The 18,049-nt window shown below is 40.9% G+C and overlaps 1 protein-coding gene and 1 long non-coding RNA gene across 4 annotated transcripts in view; one reads left to right on the forward strand and one right to left on the reverse strand.

Moving 5' to 3' along the window:
* Positions 1 to 10,184: 10,184 nt before the first annotated feature.
* On the reverse strand, positions 10,185 to 14,262 carry LOC121930573. Its single transcript, XR_006103968.1, has 3 exons — positions 14,051 to 14,262; positions 11,183 to 11,264; positions 10,185 to 10,772 (listed from the first exon to the last, which is right to left on the reverse strand). It is a non-coding gene; the product is annotated as an uncharacterized LOC121930573 (long non-coding RNA).
* Positions 14,263 to 14,427: 165 nt separating this feature from the next.
* Positions 14,428 to 18,049, forward strand: part of ATXN7L1 (ataxin 7 like 1) — a 102,649-nt gene continuing 99,027 nt past the window's right edge. For 2 of the 3 annotated variants that reach the window (XM_042467073.1, XM_042467075.1), the window contains exons 1-2: positions 14,428 to 14,687; positions 16,272 to 16,340. In XM_042467073.1, coding sequence (XP_042323007.1) covers positions 14,597 to 14,687; positions 16,272 to 16,340 — 160 coding nt within the window. In that variant the 5' untranslated portion in view covers positions 14,428 to 14,596. Of the gene's footprint in view, positions 14,688 to 15,546; positions 16,341 to 18,049 lie in introns of those variants that run through there. The other variant, XM_042467074.1, reaches the window with a different exon arrangement.

Genomic DNA, 18,049 nt, shown 5'->3' on the forward strand with positions numbered 1-18,049 from the left:
CCCAAAGTGGAGCAGCCACAAGGCAGGAGCAAAGCAAAAGCTGACTGGTTGGCCCACATATTGCTGTTCAATCAACTCCAGCCACAAACTGATGGGAAGAATCAGAAGAAAGGTCTTACCTACCCCTCAGGTATCTCCAAGATGTTTGCACCCGTTTTTAATGGGAACGATGGGTCAGATTCGATTACAACTCGGAAAAAAATCTGAGTCAGAATTGCAGCGAAATAAGCCGTCTTTTTTGCCCAATGGGAATGGGGCCAAGGCTTAAGACATGGTATAATTGTTAATAGTTCAGTGTTCAGGTATTATTGTTGTTGCTGTTATTGTTTTAAATGTTAAACAACAAAAGATACACAGCAACAAAATATATTTGAAGGGGGTCCCTGGTAAAGAAAATGTTAAGAACCACTGATCTATAGGGCTGAACATTAAAAACTCAGTTGCATATGAAAAGAGCAATATACTGATGTTGGGCAGGATGTTTAATGCAAACATCATTAACCGCTTGGATTCCTAGTGATTGGGCGATATATAAATAAATCCTATTATTATTATCATCATCATCATCATCATCATCATCATCATCATCATCATCATCATCAATACTTCTTATTAGAAATACCCCATAGACATACCATATATCATCTAGAAAATAATGTGAAATGTATGCAATTGCATCCAAATGATGCTTGGATGTTTTGCAATTGCACACTGTTTTCTAGATAGTGGCCAACATCACAATGCAGTCCTCTCTATGTCTGCACAGAAGTAGCCTGCATTTAGTCCAGTATGAGGGACTCCCATGGGAATGGGTATAAGAACTGTGAAAATCAACTTTAAATGTTGTTATTATTATTATACTTTATTTATATAGCGCTGTAGATTTACACTGCGCTATACATAAATGTGTATTAAATCCATTGACTGACAGTCAGTTTTTCTCTAGTCACTTGATAGGTAAAATGTATTGTTTAGTGTAGGCACATGGACAGAGCAGAGATGTACTTCATCCTAAAAAGTTAGGAGCAAGAACTCCCCATATTTCCTCTACAAGCTGCCTATATGTATCACTCTGATTTATCTGAAAAGCTGTGAAATTAAACATGAAGCTTAGGATTCCTTCTGTGACAGAATTATGCACAATGTTTAATCTGTCATAAAGACTCTCTCACATCAGACCAGATTGGAAACTACATCTTCCTTCTTTTTTTATTATTATTTCTCTGAACTGTGGCCTTTAGAAAAGGATTCCACAGCTGAGATCAGCTTTCGTTCAGAGTTTATCCCATATTGTGCAAAGTTTGGAAAAGTTAACTTTTTGGGCCACAGTTCCCTGAATTGACCACCCACCACAGTCAGTAGCCCTACTGGCTGGGATATCATGGGACCTATACTCCAAAAAGCTGACATTTCCGGGATCTAGAGTTATATCTGCTTCTTTTGCTGCTTACAGAAGTCTAAAAACCCACAAAGTAGCTCCATGCAGGGGTCACTAGGGGTGTGTATGAGTATGGATTGCACCGGATGACACCCTAAGGGCACTATTACTTCCCTTGATCTAGACACTATACTTTTATTGCATTGGCCTTTGCAATTATAGGCTGCATCAATAAAAGTATAGTGTCGATCAAGGGGTGGAAGTCAAACTGTGTGGAGAGCTTTCAGAGACTGGGGTACTTCACTAGAAAGATGCTTTCCCTAATAATTCACCCATTGTTCTTGATATGGAGAGGGAAGCTGTGGAGATGCCTTTGCTTGATGAAACTGCAGGCAAGCGCACATGGAGACAGGTTGTCTTTCAAATGTACGAATGTCTTTGAGCTTTGGAAACCTTTCTTTATAGTTTAAACTTTGGGCTTTGGAAACCTTTCTTTATAGTTTAAGAGTATTCAGATTGCAATTACAGTATCTGTCTTTTGCTACTTCTAATAAAAGCACTGAGATCCTCTCATTATTTCACATATCACAGATGGCAATCTGAAGCTGAAACACTGCCTACAGTAGAGGTAGGGAACGTGTGGCCCTCCAGACTGTTATTGGACTGCAACTCCCATCAGCCTTAACCAGCAGAGGTAAGGGATCATGGGAGTTTCAATCCAGCAACATCTGGAGAACCACATATTCCATAACCCTGACTTGTAATGTGGTGAGTTCATGTCTGATCTGATAGTTTAACCAGCTTCAAGATCATGTTCTTAACTTTGACACTGGCACACACTGACTTGAGCATGAGATCTTCTTTACTGTTATTATATACTCAGATGCTTACACTTCAAACTCACTTCTTTTCTGCATATACAAAATGTCTCCTTCTTCTGTTCTTCTTGTGTACTGTATGACCAAATCCATTCCTCCCTGGGAGGCAATATGGGTTTCTGTTATACCACAGCTATGGTTTTCCTCCTCCCCTTAAAGTTATTAAAAGCCAGCAGACCAATAATGCTAGCTGCTGTGCCTGCCTAGCATCAATTCTGAAGAGATGTTCAGCAATCTTCCTGCACAATTATATGTATGCTTTTCATATGCATATTGTAACAATCCATTCATTCTGTAAGGACTTGAGTGCAAGAGGAGCCAGCCACATCCCTTGAATCCCTTGCAAAGCGAGACAGGTGTCAAGAATGGTTGAGTGTTTGCACTTTGTTCCTTTGCTGTAATTCTTACTGAATCCTCTGAAAAGCTACAGGCAGAAAACAGCATCCAATTCTGAGAAGGTAAACCCACTCCAGTCTGCCATGCCCGAAGGCAAAAGTGAAATCACTAAACAGCGCGTTCTTATTAGAATGCTACAGCTGTAGTGCACAGCCTGAGCAGGGACTCCACACAGTGTGTTAACTCATTTTAATATGGCAGCGATTAAGTTTTGCATTGCTAGGGAAAGAAGAGGCAGAGCAACTGTCGGGCTCCAGCTGACCTCAGCTTCAACTAAAGCTGAAATGTTTGTATGTGACTGAAATGTTTAACTAGCTGCACTCTGGGAACATCTTATCTTTGACAAAAGATTTGTTTTATGGCTGCTGTTGAAATCACTATCTCCTTTAAAAAGGCAAATACAGAAATGGGCCAGATTCATTATAGAGAAGGGCACACAGAGCTGAGAGTAGAAAGGAAGGAATTCTTCACATAGCACAGAGTTGGTCTGTGGAATTCAATACCGCACCATGTAATGATGGCCACTGGCTTGGATGTCTTTAAAAGAGGATGAGACAAATTCATAGAGCATAATGCTATCAACAGCATTGCTTGAAGTAACTTGTTAATTGTTATTAAGTCCTTCCTTCCAAATAACAAAAGTATAAGTCAGTGATATAACAATTGTAATTCAATGAAAAATAACTTTACCCCTACTTGTTGCATATCTTTCTCATTACTCTCATTCTTAGGAGGTCTTAACAGACCTCTTTCAGGTATTGTGTATTTCTGCATGGCAGAGATTTGGACAAGATATTGTCCCTTCAACTCTAAGATTCTGTGATTCTACTTTTACAGTAATGGGGTGCTTAATAGCCGCAACTATTTTAATTGCTTTAAAAGAGAGAGAAGAAATTAGAGTTGATTTCTATAAGCTGCAACCATGATGACAATTCAATGCTGGGTCCCTGGTAACTAAATACTTTTTAAAAGTAACTTTGCAGTTCTGGTAGTAGTCATGGCAACTATATTTGATTTGAGTGTTGATTTCATTCAGATTTGTATCTGAGTGATTTTAAATTGCTTTAACAGTTTTCAGACTGTCATGTTTTAAACATTACATGCTGTAAGATGTTTTAAGCTCTAAATTATTTTTACTGTTTTAAATTGTTGTAAACTGTTCAGATTCGTTTTATTGGAAGCTGCCCTGAAATCCTCAGATACAGAGTGAAGAATAATTTTTATTTGCTTCATTTTGGATTACTTTTATGCATTTGCAATGGTAGAAGATGAGAGCCAGAGTAGTATAGTGGTTTGAACATTGGACTATAACTCTGGAAACCAGGGTTCAAATCCCTGCTTGGCCATGGAAATCCACAGGGCAACCCTTAGGCAAGTCACAAGCTCTCAGCCTCACAGAAGGACAAAAGAAAAAATCCCTCTGAACAAATCTTGTAAAGAAAACCATGTGATTCGGTCACTTTGAGGTTGCCATAAGTCAGAAATGACTTGAAGCCGCACAACAACAATAGTGAAAGATATTCAGAAGTGGTTTACTGATGCTTAGAATCATAGAGTTGGAAGATCACAAGGGCCATCCAGTCCAATCCCATGCCATGCAGGAACTCTCAATCAAAGCATACCTGACAGATGGCCATCCAGCTTCTGCTTAAAGACTTCCAAGGAGGGAGACTCTACCACACTCTGAGGGAGTGTGCTCCACTGTTGAACAGTCCTTACTGTCAGGAAATTCCTCTAATGTTGTAGCACTAACAAGAGTTACTTAAAGTGCCATTGGCATTATCTCTGAGAGATCCTCCACCAGGGTCAATCCCCACTACTGCTGCTACTCAATAGTTCTTTGGCACACTTATGTAGTCAGGCTCCTTAGTAATAGCCTGTCTGACTCAGGAGATCCTACCAGCAGCCGCACCACTATCAGAATAGCCTTTCAGCAGCACCTTTGGCAACCAAAGAGATAACTGCATCCATAGATGTCACCTGATGGCCAATATAAAAATAAAAACAGACTACATGATGGAAAGCAGAAGGTGAAGATGTTTTATTCTCTCTGCAAAAACAAGATCAGCACCAGATTGTAGCAGATGATTTGAAAGACCGTATCTCCTCATATGAACCTGTCAGAGAATTAAGATCATCGGGGAAGGCTTTCTTTCAGTCACACCACCATCACAGGCTTATTTGGTGAGGACACAAGAGAGAGCCTTCTCAGTGCTTGCTCTCATCCTCTGGAATTCCCTTCCTTAAGAGGCAAGGTTGGCCCCCTCGTTTTCCTTTTGCCAGCAAGCAAAGGCATTTTTATTTAAGCAAGCTTTTTAAAGGTTCAAGGAAATTATGTTTTATCTCTTTTTTCACATCTGTATAATTTTAAAATGGTTTTATACTTTTAATGTCAGGATTTTAAATTGGATTTAAAACTTTTCTGTACACGTTTTTAATTTGTTGTTCGGGAAGCTGCCTTGTGTCCCGTCCTGGGAGAAGGGTGGCATATAAATAAAGTAAATTAAATGAATTAAAAATAATAAATTCTGGCACAGACCATGGACTACTAATATTTTAAAAAATGGCTGAAAATCTATAGAAGTACACTAAACCAACCACTGTGCCAAAATACAACATGAAGAACATCCCTGTAGAATTTGAAGACAATGTAAATAATAGATTTGAACTATTAAGTCTAATTGACTGGGAGCCAGAAGAAATCTTGGATGAAGCCAGGGACACTGTCAGAAAAGAATGCAAAAAGACACCATCTGCAGCTAAAAAGAAAGAAAAGCCTCAATATCAGATGAAACTCTTCAGTTAAGGACCAGTGAAAAGCTAAGGTAAAAGGTGACAGAGATGCTCAGTATCCTGAATACAGTTGTTTTGTGGCATGTGCATATGGTCAAAGAAAAGAATTATAATAATCAATGCAAAGAAACAATAGACAGTAAAATAGTAGAATGAGGCTTCTTCCATAGGATCCAAGAAAGCAAAGGGAAATTTAAACCAAGTGGTGATGCTCTATGACCAAAGTACTATAATGCTTGAGGGAAAAAAAACATATTTAAACATGGAAGGAACACAATGAAGAACTATATGAAAGAGACAAAAAGATGATTTATTCAAGGAAGAACCTTTTGTTGATGAACCCACCAGGAATAGATGACACAGAGTTGTTTTACGCTACAGAAACAGAATCCATTCATGCTTTAACTAAGGCTGCACCCACACAGCAGAAATAATCCAGTCTGACACCACTTTAAGTGCTCTGACTCAATGCTATGGAATTCTGGGAACTGTAGTTTTGTAAGACATTGAGCCTTTTCTGTCAGAGAGCTCTGATGGCCCAACAAACTACAGTTCCCAGGATTTCGTAACAGTGAGCTAGGGCAGTTAATGCAGTCTCAAACTGGATTATTTCTGCTGTTTGGATGCAGCTTCAAATCTGCCAACAAATATGGAAAACAAAAGAATGGCCCACAGATTAAAATGCTCACTATATATTCCAATCTCAAGAAAGAGGACAACGGGAATTGTAGTCACCATAAGGCCACTGCATTACTATCCCAGGAAAGTGATGCTCAAAATGTTACAGCAAAGATTTTCACTATATACAGAGCAAGAAATGTCATAGTTCCCAAGATGGGTTCAGAAAAGTAAAAGTTATAAAGATCATATTTCAAACAGACATTGGGAAATGTAGCATATAAAAAAAATTCAGACAAAAATCTGCCTGTACTTTATAGCAAAGCTTTGACTGTGTGGATCATGCATACCTGTGGACCTCCCTAGTCAAGAAGAAATGGATATGCCACAAGATTTGATGTCCTCTACTCAGGACAAGAGGGCACTGTGAGAACAGAATATAGAGAATAAGAATTAGCAAGGTGGTCAGGCAAGTCTGCACTTTATGACATTACCTGTTTAATATATGCATCACTGATGCAAAAATATGGATTAGACCTGGAGGAAAGAGACATTTTAAAATGGAGAAAGGGACATCAACAATTCAAGATATGCAGATGACACCATACTACTAACAGAAAATAGCAAAGACTTGGAATGACTACCGAGGGAAATTAAGGAAGAAAGCACAAAAGCAGAATTATGGCTAAACATTAAGAAAACAAAAATAATGGCCACAGATGATTTCCATAACTTAGAAGTAGATGATGAAGACATTGAAATAGTCATAAATCAAAACGGAGACTGTGGTCAAGAAATCAGAAGACTCAGTCTGCATCCATATTGCAGAAATAATGCAGTTCGATACTACAGTACTTTAACTGCCATGCCTTAATGTATGGAATTCTGGGAACTGTAGTTTGTTGTGAAACCAGAATTCTCTTACAGAGAAGGCTAAATGTCTCACCAAATAGCAAATTTTAGGATTCCATACCATTGAACCATAGCAGTTAAACTTGTGTCAAACTGAATTATTTCTGCAGTGCAGATGCAGTTTAAGACATGAAAGGGCAACTACAAAGGAACCTCAAGTGTAAAGTTATATTGTTGAATACCAAAGTCAGGACTGTCCCTAGCATTTCTAGTTTCAATGTATGATTGTGAAAGCTGGAAAATGAAAAAAGAGAACAGGAAGAAAAATCACCTCATTTGAAATGGGATACTAGATGAGAGTTATATGGATACCATGGACTATAAAAAAGGAGAAATAAATGGGTTTTAGAGCAAACCAAGTTTTAACTCTCTCTGGAAACCAATATGACTAAATGGAGGCTATTGTACTTTAGACTGTCATGAGACATATGACTCATTAGAATGATTGGGAATGATAATGCTTGATAAAGGTGGAAAGCAGTACAAACAGAAGAAAAAGTTATTTACCAGAATGCCCTAAGCTAAAGGCCATACTGGCTGGAAAACTGTGGGAGTTATAGTCTGAAGAAGTAATATAAAAGGTTTCAAATGTTGTTAAACCACCCTCTTCACTTTGCTTTCTCTTAATTTCTTTATTTTCTCTTCATTGATCCTCTTGCTTCTCTGATCATTGGTCAGTCATTTACTAAGATTAATCTGAGGTCACAGGGGTCCTTGCAAAGTTTTGGTTATGTGAATGCAGAAGGCAGGATAGATCCCTGACTGAAAGATGAAGTCCAATGAATTTTGGGCAAAATGAAACAATATTTAACCTATCATAGTTTTCAAAGAAGTAGCCTTGTTAGTCTCTAGTTGTAGAATAAAAAGGAGGAAGGAACAGACAGAGAGAAAGAAATGCAGCAGCACCTTTAAGACTAACTTGGTTTTTATTTTTTGCATGAGCTTTCGTGTATATAAACACACTCCTTCAGATGCAGTACTGAGGTGTTAAGGCCTCAGATATAAAACATATTTATATAGTTGTGGTAATGGGATAGACTATTTAACCTGTGGGCTTTTCATTGTCATTTGTTGTCATACATTATATAGCCTTGGAAAGAGAGAGACAAGACTTGCTACTTAACAGATAGCTGATGCCTCCATAGCCAATGGTCCATTCTATTCACTGAATGAAAAAGGTGTTCTTTATCCATCAGTTCAAGTAGTTTATAGCATATAAAAACTAGTGAGTTTTCTCGTTTCTGCAGTCCTTTAAGCTTTTCTGCTTTACAGAATAATGCAGTCATAAGGTACCTCAAAGAAAGTATGATGGAGACTATATATAAGTATTATCTTTTTCACCACAAAGTGGTGATTCTACATCAACATGTTGTAGAATTTACAAAAAAATACACTAAACTCACTGCAAAATTTATTGGACAGCTTTTCAGTTCAGACACACATTAAGATTTATGTTACATTTCAATGTGGATGCTTCTTTTTTATCAGAAAAAAGGGCTCTCACCCAAACTGAATAAGGGGCTTACATTTTATACTTAATATACCCAAGTCTGTCAATATTTCAAAATCTATGTATGAATAATAATGGAGGAGACAGCAAAAACATTTTATTTCTTCTCCTTTGCTGCTACTCTTATGCAACATTTTATTCTTAGATGGTGAGAAATTTCTGAGGTTTAAACACTGGAAAGCTAATGACCTATATAGTTTACAAGATTTGTTTATTGGACAGCATCCTAAATCTGGAACTCAACTGAAACATCAACTGAGTGACAGAGCTGCTTCTTGGTTCTAAAACACCAAGCAATTCATTTTGTTTACCATCTTCAAAATAGCTAGCTATGAACCATTCTCTCTCACAGGTTGAATCTCTTTTGATGCAATGTATAACCAGTATAGTTAACTTCTAATATATATTTTTGCCCTGTTTGACACTATATATCGTAAGAGTTTATAAGTTAAATAATCTTGGAGAAAAGATCATAGAATCATAGAGTTGGAAGAGACCGCAAGGGCCATCCAGTCCAACCCCCTGCCCTGCAGGAAATCTAAATCAAAGCATCCCCGACAGATAGATCTTGGTTTTGAAACTGTAGAAATTGGCAGTTCTCTTTAAGGAATTATTCATTTCTAAATTCAATCATCAAGCCTGAACTCTCCCTGGAAGCTAAGATGACTAAACTGAGGCTGTCATACTTTGACCACATCATGAGAAGACACTTTTCTAAGACTCATTAGAAAATACAATGATGCTGGGGAAGGTGAAGGGCAGAAGAAAGAGAGGAAGACCGCATGACAGATGAATAGATTCAATCAGGGAAACCACAGGCTTGAGTCTGCAGGGTCTGTGCAGACAGATAGAAGATGGGGGTCTTGGAGACTTCTTGAGTCAAGGTTGACTCAAAGGCAACTAACAACAACAACACTAAGATCAATCTCTGCCAAGGTGGGTTTAATTATTATTCATTTTAGTATATTAAAGCATGAAAGCTTTGCTATACAGATGAACAAGTATTATCTAAATGCTGGAGAAATTGCAATGAAATGGGTACTTTTTTCATACATGGTAGCTATGCCCTTCAGTTAAATAATTCTGACAAAAGATATTTACAGAAACAGGGAAAATAACCAATCATAATATAGTGGTTACACCATCATTGGGTTTACCATTACTGTTAATAAATGATAGTAATGATGTTTCTGTTTAAAACAAAATCCTAATACAATGTTTTTGGTTAGGATTACACACCAACAGGAATCTGTATATAATTTGGTAAATGGGCAAATAATATAAAGCATTTCCTCACCAGGAGTGCCAACGTGCAGACTATGGCTGTGGGTGAACTATGTTTCCATGTGCTGGGACTGTTTCTCCTTCCCAGACGGGCTGTCTCAGAATCCCATGCAGTTTTCCAAAGTTCTGATATGGAGCAGAAAGGCTGCCCAAGCAGAGGCAGACTGGTTGGCTGTCAGCTGATTCCTGTGTCTGCCATACCTGTGCAACCCAAGAGGTGGGCTGGGTGAATAATTACCTTCATCTGGCAGACAGTTTGGTTGATACCTAGATCCAGACCTGTGCTTTGAGTCAAGCGTATTCAGATTTCTGTTCTATTTTCAATGCCTGCTGTTGGGTCTCCAAGAGAAAATGTGGCTAGTTGCCCTTATGGAGAAATTTATTGGTAAAACCAGACACTCTGAAAATCAAAACATTATTGAAACTGTTTTTATTTATTGATTATTTGAACCATAGTCAGGACATATTAATATTTTCACAATCCCATTTTGGCTTTTGAAATAATGTTGTGCTATAGATCTAAATAATAGTGTATTTGGTAACTAGCCATCTTGCAAAATACAGTTTTCACATACTGTAATTTGAATGCCTGGTCAGTTGTCTTGGTTCTGGATTTGGTTTTGTATATGTAGGAGGTGCTCCAGATCTTCTGTTGTTGTCCAGTCTCAATGCCAATTGGTGCTGATGCACAACCCTTGTATGCAAGCTGAGGTGTTCAGTCCTAAGAGGATTCACTCTGTACAGCTCTCTTTCCAAGCTATTTGTGGGAGGTGGCAACAGGGGAATCCTACAATTTTAAATCCAAATCATTTCTGCAACATCTTATACATTCATTTCTAAGACAAGATGGCATGTTATCAATAACTTGAATGCCAGGGGAGATGAGATTGGCAACAGAAAGGGACAGGATAGTGTGACACCTTTAAACTGTTTTCTGATGTTCAAGCCATGGGCTCTGCAGATCAGATGACTTCTTTTGGGCAGATTCTGCACGAATCAGGACCTGGCAAATGGAAAAACAAGGGATGCACCAGTTATAGGCTATATAGGCTATGCCTTCCATTTCATAGTAGGATATTTGTGACTCATCTGTGTGGAAACTGTTGAGAGATAGCCCCTAATTTCTCTTGACAAAGGAATGTAGACCAACCACTCTACTATCTCCAAAGAATCTGAACACATCCTGACTGAAGGCCAGTCAGTGATTGAGGTGGGATGCATATTCTTTAAGTTAAGTGGCCAACTAGTCACATCTAATAGTTCCAGTGACCTCTCTTCCTGGTGTGTGTGTGTGTGCTGAGTCCACTCCCATGCTCTCTCTAATCTTGATTTCACTTTGCCAGTTTGTTTTGTGTTGGCTTCATTTGCAAAACAGCACTCAGTGAGAGATGCGCCTTGTTATCAGATACATACCTGCCACTTTGTCATGCTTCTGCTTTGCTGTCACCCTCATGGCCACTCTCTCCTCCATCCTGGGCATTTCTGTCCATACCATCTGCAATGCAAAACCACTTTTTTGAACAAGGGAGTTCCATGAGCTCATAGCAAGATCATGAGGATAGGTTTCGGTCTCACCAGTTGCTTGCATGAGGCATGCCTGCCTTTGGGCAGCAATTATGTGGGCTCTACTCTTGACCCAGAGCTTCCAGCCTTTGGCCTGCATCCACCTCCTCTCCAGGACTGACATCCTAAAGAAGTGAGTCTGGTTTGCTAGTGCAGGAATTGAACTGGGCCATATTATATTTCCCATGCACACGTTAGCAGCCTCTATTGGTTCAGTGCTACCTTCCTGGAGAGCATCACCCTCCTGTGGTTCAGCATCCTCACTGTCCTGGCTGGATCTCCACTGCATTTTCTAGGGGCCTACCTGTTATCACTTCATCCTAACTACTAACACCCAACTTTATTCACTTCTCCTGGTTTGCAACACTGCGAACCAGGAGAAGTGAATTTATTGGGTGTGCCTCCATGTATATTTTGCAGGTGTGTTTCCTGATTGGTTGATCCATTAAGTGGTTCACAGGTGAGAATGGACGTGCTTTATTTCCTCACAGGGTACCCCGAGGAGTCCAGATTGGATGTGCCCCTACCTCATCCTCCTTATGCTTGAATATGCCAGCCCAACATGCATGGCTCTTCCTGACACCTCTCTGTAATAGCCTCACATCTGTTTTCCCTAAAACCATGGAGTTCAGCCTATGAGCATTTGCAACTCATTTGAGATATGTTTTTGGGCTGAAGATATTTTGGATACTTGAGGTGGGCCAAGGCAATGTCCCGTCCCAATCACAACCGCTTTTCGGCCCCTTAATTTTGAGAAGGTAGAAAGCAATGTGCTTCACTGCACTCACAGGAACATCTTGAAGGGAGCACCAAGGTTCATCTAGGGCTGCAGATGCCACTCTCTGGAGTTTATCAGACAAGGGGAATTGGAAGTATAATCCAATGGCAATCTGAACTCAATCATGGGGTTTAATGTTATTGCGTGATAACCCACTACACACAAATTAGGGCAATGGGAAGTCAGTCCGAACACAATCATGTGGTTTCATGTTATTGTGTGATAGAATGCCACACGCAAATTTGGGCAATGGCATGCTATTTTTGGGCAATGGAGAGCCAGTTCAAACGCAATGTGCATTCACGTAATTGCGCTAAACTAGTGACTTTAAGTGAATGCGTTCTGGCCCCACTTTCTTTTCATTTGAATTTAAGAGAAATTCCTCCCGTCTGATAAACTCCTCTGAGACAGCAGTCATTTCTGACCTACAAAAATGCCCTGCTAAGGGTATAACGGATACCCTTTAAATTGCATTATGCTCAGTATAATCACCAAATGAGAAAATGCCCAGAGCATGATACACCTATTTTATGCCAACTGCAACACTTACCTATTCATACATAGGCTTAATTCAAAGTGCTCATTTTGGTCTTTGAAACCACAATTGATTTGGGACCACGTTCCTTGAAATATTGCATGCAACTATATAAACACGTCCATCTGTTGAGGAGAGTCTGCTCATTTACCTGCAATTAGCAACTATGAGATTGGCAAGCAAAAGGGACGGGATACCTTGCTAATGTAACCACCTCCCTATTCCAGCATATATAGTTCACCCCTTTTCTATTAGTGTTTTAAATGTCGATGCTCATTGCTGTTCCAATTTTTGCAAAATGTGTAGAGTTTTTATTTTTGATTAGTTTTGTAACCTATTTTCCCTCCTCAAAAAACCAACCTAGAAATATAGGTTTTCCTTCAGTACACCTCTACGGTCTAATCTGCACTGCAGAATTAATGCAGTTTGGCAATACTTTAACAGCCATGGCTCAATGCTATGGAATTCTGGGATTAGTGGCTTTGTGAGGTATTTAGCCTTCTCTGTCAGAGTGCTCTGCTCCCACAATGAACTACAAATCCCAGGATTCCATAGCACTGAGCCATGGCTGTTAAAGTAGTGCAAAAACTGTGTTATTTAGTGCAGTGTGTTTTGGGGCACGGTGTCCTTAACCACAAAGGATGGCGAGGGAAAGGCACCACAAAAATGTAGGACACCCCAGGGGAAAATGTAGGACACAACACAGCGAAAGCTGAATACTATATATATATATAATAGAATAACATTATTATGTAGTATAATATAATATTATATTATAATATTCTAGTATAATATTCTAATATAATATATTATAATATAATATTCTAATATAATATAATATTATGATATTATAATATTGTATTATAATATAATATTCTATTATATTACATGCTTATAATATTCTATTGTATTTTAATATTCAATTATGATATGATGATATTATTATTGTATTACAATATAATATTCTATTATAAAATAATATTCTATTATATTCTATTATCATGGAATTTTCTATTATACTATTTTATGATATAATAGAATATTGTTTACGTTATAACAGAAAATAATATTATAATATTCCATTATGATATTATAATACTGTATTCTATTATAACTGAATATGACAGAATATTATTATATTCTATTAGGATATAATATTATAGTATTATTTTATGATATTTTATGTTGTAATATTATAACATTTATATTATTATTATTATATTTATATTATATTACATTTAAATATCCATACATGACAAAGGAAGCATGGATTCATATCTATCTATCTATCTCCATGCTCAAAATCGGAGGGCGTTTCTGAGGCGCTGCTGTGCTCCTCCTCCTGTCACTCAAAACGACCTCGGTCTCTGCGCGCGGAGAGAGAGAGAGACAGAGAGCCACTTACTGAGGAGAGAGTGTTCCAATTGCCTCGCGCACGCGCGTGCACGCATGCGCGCGGCCTCCTCCCTTCATTCCTCCTCCTCCTGCTCCTCTTCTCACCTGGCCGCCGGCGACGTCACGTGCCCAAGGGGGCGCGAGGCGAGGCTCAACCTGAAAGAGACAGCGAGCGCTGTTTCCCTACAGTCCCTATTGAGGGCACCACACCGGCTTCGTCTGTCCTTAGTGCGCATGCGCCCGAGGAGCCGGGAAGCCCTATGTGATAGATAGTGAAGGAGGCGTGGGAGGAGGAGGAGGAGGAGGCGGGCCGGCTGCCTGCCTGCCTGAGTGACACCAGCCCTCCCCCTCCCCCCCTCGGCGCGCGTGGGCGGTGGAACGTCCCGAGGATGACGTGCGGCGTCCTCGAATCCCGTGTCTGGCTGCCTGGCTGGCTCCTCACTCGTTGGTGCCGAAGGGAAGCGGAGCAGCCGCCGCCGGGAGGAGGAAGGAGGAGGAGGGGGCAGGAAGAGGAGGGAGGAGGAGGAGGAGCGGCGGCGGCGGCGGCGGCGGCGCCATGGCGGCCCTGGAGCGGCCCGTGCCCAGTCCCGAGGCGTTCCTGGGGCAGCCCTGGGCCGCCTGGGTCCGGGAGGCCGCCCTTCCGCACAGTAAGGGCACCCGACGCGGACGCCCCCGTCTCCGCCTCCGACGGGCCTCAGGGAGGGAGGGAGGGCAAGGGAGGGTGAGAGAGAGAGAGAGGGGGGACCCAAACACAGGGCGCCATGTGTCTCTCCCAGAGACAGAGAGAGACAGCTTGCATGCCCTGACGCCTCTGAGTATCTGAGACGGAGACAGAGAGAATGAGGCATCTTGCATGCCCTGCCTCCTCCCCTGCCTCTTCTTCTCCTCCTCACCTACTGCTTCCCCACTACCTCCTCCCCTCCCTACCCACTACTCCTCTTTCCCCCCCCCGCCTCTCCCCCTTCTTCCCCCTGGCCTCCCCCATCTCCCCCTTCCCTCCATCTCCTACCCTTACTCCTTCCTCCTCTCCTCCCTCTCTTCCTCCTACTCCTACCCCACTACCCCTCTCCTCCCTACCCCTTCTTCCCCTCCTCTTTCCTCACTACTCCTTTTTCCCTGCCCCCTCTTCACCCATCTCTACCCCCTCCTCTCCTATCCCTTCTCCTCTACCTCCTCTCTTCTTCCTCCCTCTCTCCTACCTACCCCCACTTCCCCTCTTACCCCTGTCCCTCTTCTTCCCCTCCTCCCCATCTCTTCCCCCTCCTTCCTATCCCTTCTTACTCTCCTCCACCTACTCTTTCCTCACTACCCCTCTTCATCTCTTCCCCTTCCCCATCTATTCCCCTCCCCCCGCTACCTCCTCTCCTCCTACCCCTTCCCCGTTACTCCTCTCTCCCCTCCTCCCCTCATCCTAACCCTCTCTTCCCACTACTCCCCTCTCCCCCTCTCCCTCTCCCCTCCGCTTTTTTTCCCTTTACCCATACCTCCTCTCCTCCTTCCCCCTTTCCCCCTCACCTTCTTCTCCATACACTCTTACTCCCCTCCCCAAACAGCTACCCACTTGCATATACAGAGAGGCTGGATGGCCATCTGTCTATGGGGTTGCTTTGATTGAGAGAGTTCCTGCATGGCAGAATGCATTGGATGGCACTTGGGCTCTTTTCCTACTCTATGGTTCAATATATATATATATATATATATAGAGAGAGAGAGAGAGAGAGAGAGATGCATACGCCACCAGCCTTCCCATGTGCGTCTCTGAAGGTGTTCACAATGTGTCTGGCTGGTGCTGCTTGCTTTGCAACAGTCCTGGACTCTGTCTGGGCCAGCTGCATGTGGGGAGGAAGAGGCTGTTTGACTGGCTGGCTGTCAGGGGGAAGATGCTCTGGGATGGGATGGGGAGGACATGTGGGAGAAGAGAGTCTGTATTTGATAAATTGGACCAGGGCCATGAGAAATATGCTCTTGCATGCGGGTTTGGGGTGTGGGATGAAGAGGCATGAAGGATGCTGTTGCTTGGAGGAAGTCTGCCTGAGGGTGCTCCTTTATGACAAATTGCAGTGAGGGTGGTATTTTTGTCCTTGGATTTATCCCTCTCTCCCATCCCACCTCTTGCTGCTATTACAGGACACCCCTGAACTCCCCTCCGTGCAGTTTGTCAGTATAGTGACATACAAGATCTTGGGTTGATTTTATTTCTTGCCCCTTCTGACTTTGCTTCTTTTCCGCAGGTATAGAGCTAGAAGATACTGGAAAGGAGGGCGGAAAAAGCAGGGAGGTAATGAGGCTTAATAAAGAAGGTAAGGAGCTGGGGGCTCACACTGTGGACTTGGACATTTCTGTATCTCTTGTTCTTCCCTTCCCCTTTGTGGTTCTAATTTAAAGTGTTTTGTAGGCGAGACGATAACAGCCATGTTGACTTTTGTGCTGGGTATAACTATGCATAAGCCTCACTGGGCCTAAAGGCCCGTCACTAAATGCTGCTGTGTTGATATGATTCTGTGTGCATATATATTTGCATGAGCTGCGAGGATCAAAATTAATCCTAACCCAAAAGTGCCTGTAACCATCAATAACAGAGTTTTCTTCCTAATTTCTCATTGTTCTGTTACTAATTTGGTACAATCCTGTATTAAAGTGTGAAAGTAAATGGACAGATGTGTCTGTTCACCTGTTTCCACGCTAGTCATGTTTTGTTTTGTTTTTTAAAAACCGAACATTCAAGGCTTCTGTAGTTGGAAATGCCACATTTGAGTCCAGGGTCGCTCTTCAGTTTAGTTTTAATGGTGCTGGAAATAGAATTTCCCATAATTGTTTTTTTTTAAAGCCTTGGGTTTTTTAACATGTTGCAGGGAGTTGTGTAGGCTATATTTGTAGGTTAAACCATGTGTAATGGCTCAAATAGACATGAGGAGCTTAGCCTGTAGAACCATATTTCAACTGGAATGTGAGGAATTATTAGTATGCCGCCATATTTATGAGTGTGTGTACAGACTACAAATGGCTGGTGTTGGCAAACAATTCCATACTTTCGATAAAAGAAGGAACTTTACAACTGCAGGCAGTTCACATTGACAGATTTGTTTTGTAATATGATTTGTAGACTAATCAGCTAGTATCTGTCAGATTTTGCGCTGTGTGGGTTTATGATAGTACAAGCATGATTTTCGTGCACACTTAGTGTTAATGAACTTAAATGCTTTTTGTTATTAGGGGGTGGGAATATACCATGGCAGTGGAGCTTGACAGTTCAGGCTAATGGCTTGTTTTTCTCAGCCAATGAGTTGAAGCAGTAGTTCACCAAGATGAGGAATATAGGTGTCAGGGCCATTATTGGGGGTGAGATAGGAAGTGGCAGCATGGCTTCCTCTCATAGGTTCAGGCATCACCCTGCAACCAAGAGTTGTAGCAGCATCCACTATGGGTTTTGCTTTTACAGTTCTACAGTTCTTTCGTAGCAGCGGATGTGTAGGAATGGAATATGGGAAGGTGATAGCTCTTTAAATGGCACCTGTCAGCATAATCCTGAGAACCTATACTTAGAAGTAAATTCATAGGATGTTGCACTCTAGACACTGGCTAGAATTGTGCTTCTTTGTGCGCTTAAATGGCCTCAAGTCCCATCGAATGTAGTACGAATTACTTCTGAATCAACCGAAACAGAATTACACTGTATATGTTCAAGAAATTCATTTCCTTCATATTCTAAATTGAACTGGCCTGGGAATGTGGGAATGTAATCAGGTCATTTACTTTTTCCTTTTTGAGTGTAGTCTTTGAATAGTTAACAATATTATGAGTCAATATTATAAGTCAATATGCAGATTACCTTTAAAAAACAAAATGAGAACAGGTAATAGCCACTCTACGTATCTGCCATAAGACCAGCATATTTATACAGTACAGTATTTGTTTTTACCAGATATGTATTTGAGCTAAACATGTAATGTTTACAATAGCACTTTACCAGAATAAATTGGTGATACTGTATATACTCATATGTAAATCT

Source organism: Sceloporus undulatus, chromosome 5 (assembly GCF_019175285.1).
Source record: "Sceloporus undulatus isolate JIND9_A2432 ecotype Alabama chromosome 5, SceUnd_v1.1, whole genome shotgun sequence".
NCBI classification, from domain to species: domain Eukaryota; kingdom Metazoa; phylum Chordata; class Lepidosauria; order Squamata; family Phrynosomatidae; genus Sceloporus; species Sceloporus undulatus.